This window comes from Mus caroli, chromosome 5, assembly GCF_900094665.2.
Source record: "Mus caroli chromosome 5, CAROLI_EIJ_v1.1, whole genome shotgun sequence".
Taxonomy (NCBI): domain Eukaryota; kingdom Metazoa; phylum Chordata; class Mammalia; order Rodentia; family Muridae; genus Mus; species Mus caroli.
The window spans coordinates 97,831,636-97,835,144 of NC_034574.1; the positions used below are offsets into that span (position 1 = coordinate 97,831,636).

General features: G+C 40.5%; 1 protein-coding gene across 2 annotated transcripts in view; it reads right to left on the reverse strand.

Moving 5' to 3' along the window:
* Positions 1-3,509, reverse strand: part of LOC110294574 (ATP-binding cassette sub-family G member 3) — a 72,686-nt gene that overhangs the window by 7,447 nt on the left and 61,730 nt on the right. For both annotated transcript variants that reach the window (XM_021162899.1, XM_021162900.1), the window contains one exon: positions 2,465-2,619. In XM_021162899.1, coding sequence (XP_021018558.1) covers positions 2,465-2,619 — 155 coding nt within the window. The remainder of the gene's footprint in view (positions 1-2,464; positions 2,620-3,509) is intronic.

Genomic DNA, 3,509 nt, shown 5'->3' on the forward strand with positions numbered 1-3,509 from the left:
TCTCTCTCTCTGTCTCTCTCTTTCTCTGTTTCTCTCTCTCTCTCTCTCCCTCTCTCCAGGGTTTCTCTGTGTAGTCCTGGTTGTCCTGGAACTTAGTCTGTAAACCAGGCTGGCCTTGGGCAAGCCACACCACCTTTTGACAATATTTCCTCTTCAAAATGACCAGAGCTTCTTTCAAGTTGCTCTGACAAAATACCAACCAGGAAAACCCACACACAATTGTAACCTCTGTATTACATCACTCATAGCTTGGGGTCCCCAGTGGATTTCTTGTAAGATGTAGAATGGTCAGAGTTTAGTCTCTCAACACTCCATGACCTCTCTGCAACAGGCCATTTACCAGAAGGGTCTCATTGTTCTGCATCCTGTCTGACCTAAGAAGACAATGACCAAAGTCCTGCATGTTCTGTCTGACCACCGTTATTCTCTTGGCTGTAGCTTCCAAGCTTTGTTGGAAATAGACTAGTTTCCCCAGCCTTGTCACTGTAACTCTGTGCAACATGCAGATAAAGCTCAGACATTTTGACATGAAATTGGTTTTGTTTTTCCAAGTAATTCAGTTAAACAAAGGTAGCAAAACCACAAGTAATTACATTGAGTACATGAATTTTCGTTTTGTTATCTGTGATAAGTGAAATTGGTTGCATAAAGCTTTAGAAGCCAGTTTGATGTTTATAACTGTTACCATGAGTTTGTAACATTATAGCATTTCTGTTGATTTAAGTAAAGGTTTGACATCAATATCCTGACCATTCACTTACAAATTGTAATACTCTGTCTATCATCTCTAAAATGTATTGCTTATATGTCATAAATAACTTACTTGGTCGCTTAAAACCTACATAAACCTTTTCTTTCCATTCTGGAAATATTCAGTTTAATCTTCACTTCCTTCTCCTTCTTTCTTCTGTTTTTTTTTTTTAATTTGTTTGTTTTTCATTTTTTGAGACTGGGTCTCTCTGTTTAGACCCTGCTGCTCTGAAATTAAAAAAGAAAATAGGGCTGGGCGTGGTGGAGCATGCCTTTAATCCCAGCACTCGGGAGGCTGAGGCAGGTGGATTTCTGAGTTTGAGGCCAGCCTGGTCTACAAAGTGAGTTCCAGGATAGTCAGGGCTATACAGAGAAACCCTGTCTCTAGAAACAAAACAAAACAAAACAAAACAAAACAAAACAAAACAAAACAAAACAAAACAAAACAAAACAAAACAAAAAGTGAAACAAAACATGAGGCGGGATGGGAAGAGTAGTGAGTGTGACTGGTCATGTAGCAGCTGCTTTCCTGATGCTGACACAGCACCATGGCCAAGGCAACTTGTAGAAGAGAGAGTTTGTTCAGCATTCAGTTTCCAGAGTGGTAAGAGTCCATCTTGGTGGGGGGTTATGACAGCAGGCAGCAGAAATGAACATGGGATCAGGAAGCTGAATGCTCATGTGTTCCCATGAATGCAAAAAGCAGGGAGGAAACAGCAGAGGGGGAAGACCACAGCCACCCAAAGCTGCCCCAGTGACATACTTTACCCATCAGATCCAGGGCCCCCTAAGGCTCGGGGACATTTCTCAGTCAACTTTGGAGGGAGAAAATAGGGGTGGACTTGAACAAAACATCTTATAGGCATTTATATAACTCAAACAAAATTAAATTAAAAACATATTTACTGAAGATTTATATTACTGGATGATCATATGTATATGACCATATTAATAGGAAATAGGAACAAACCTGGGCACTTTCTTAAAGCCATGCATCCCCCATTGCCAAGCTACAGGATGTTCTTGCACCAGAAGAAATGGGGTGAATAGCAGCACACTCAATAGATCTATTCACCTGATCAGCTTAGCGGGAAAGTGTAGACTCTGGTTCCATTTGTCCATTGATTGATATACATTGTGTATAATTTGTGGGCATACAAGACTAAGACTGAGTGACCGATTTTACAAAGATGAGCAGAAGTATGCTAACACAAGAAACTGACTTAGTGCTAAGGATTCTGGAATCTCCTACTGTTTCTAATGCTTTTCAGAACACAAGGGAGCGCTGAGATAGAGTCCTTCTGATAAACAATTATATTCTCCTGACTTTTGCTTTCCCATTAGAAACTAGTAAATGAGCCAAGTCATCTTTGCTGTGACTAAAATGACAGCATGTCTCTTATACCAGCATGAAAGCAAGGCAGCAGTCTGTTCTCTTTGTAAGGGAATCAGCTAACCACAGCCCTTTACTGAAATTCCAATTTATTGTGGTTTCTAATATGATTCCAAGATATGTCTTTTAAGAACCCACTAGAAACGGCCTGTTAACTACATTCTAGTACTGACATTGGAGCAATAGTCACAGAAGAGGAAGAAAGGCAGCTCCTTCTCTACTACAGACCATAATAGGCTTTAGGATAGGGCGCCATGTCCCAAGGGTTCCATGTCCAAGAAGGAAGAGAGGCAACTTTTTCTCTGAGAAAAACCCACTCACCAGCATGAACACAAAGTAGATGGTCACGAGCAGTGTTGGAACAGCTACTGCGTTCTCCCCAGCTCCTATGGACAATGGCAGGGAACTGGCAGAATAGGCCAGCACCATGATGGTACATATCATAGTGAAGAAACAGTTCATACTCATTTTTACTCCTTAGAGGAAAAAAAATAAATTAGTCTAACTACCCAAGTCAAGAGAATTGTGTATTTTTCAAATAATACTTTAATAATCACAGAGACTGGTAACTGTCTTAAAGCCGTCCAACTACTCTGGGTCTCCCATTTCATTATTTCCTTCCATGTGACCACAGAAAATTGTTAGACAGAGTGGAGGATTTTTTATTCTATTTTTTAAATATGTATTTATTGTGTCTGTATGAAAGTATGCCACATGTGTGCAGTTTCCCTATGGAGGCCAGAAGAGAGCATCAGACCTTCTACAGCCATAGTTTCAAGCAGTTGAAAACTAACCAATGATGTGTGTGCGGGGAACCAAATATGGGGACCATGGAATAGCATCACCTGCTCTTAACTCTTTCTTTTTAGAGTTGTCAGAAAAATACCTTTCAATATAATACCTGTTTTCCTTTATACATAATTAAGAACAACTTATGAGATCCCGACATGGAGTTACAGGCAACACAACTGGCCAAAATTCTATGCCTTCTCTCACAGGAGAATCACCAAGAGAAAACACTCCTATCCACATTTCCCTGTGTTTATTATCATTGTATTATAAGGAAATTGAGATCAGGACTGTGCTGGTTAGTTTTTGTCAATCTGTTATAAGCTAGGGCCCTAAGGAAAGAGGAGACTTTAATGAAGAAATGCTTCTGGCCTTTTTCCCAAGCACTTGAGAGGCAGAGGCAGGTAGATCTCTGTGAGTTCAAGGCCACCCTGATCTGCAAAGAGAGTTCAGACAGCCAGGGCTTGTTATACAGAGAAACCATATGTTGAAAAAGAAAAGGAAAAGGAAAAGAGAGGAGAAAGGAAGAGAAGGGAACGGAAGGGAAAGGAAGGGAAGAGAAGGGAAGGGAAGGGAA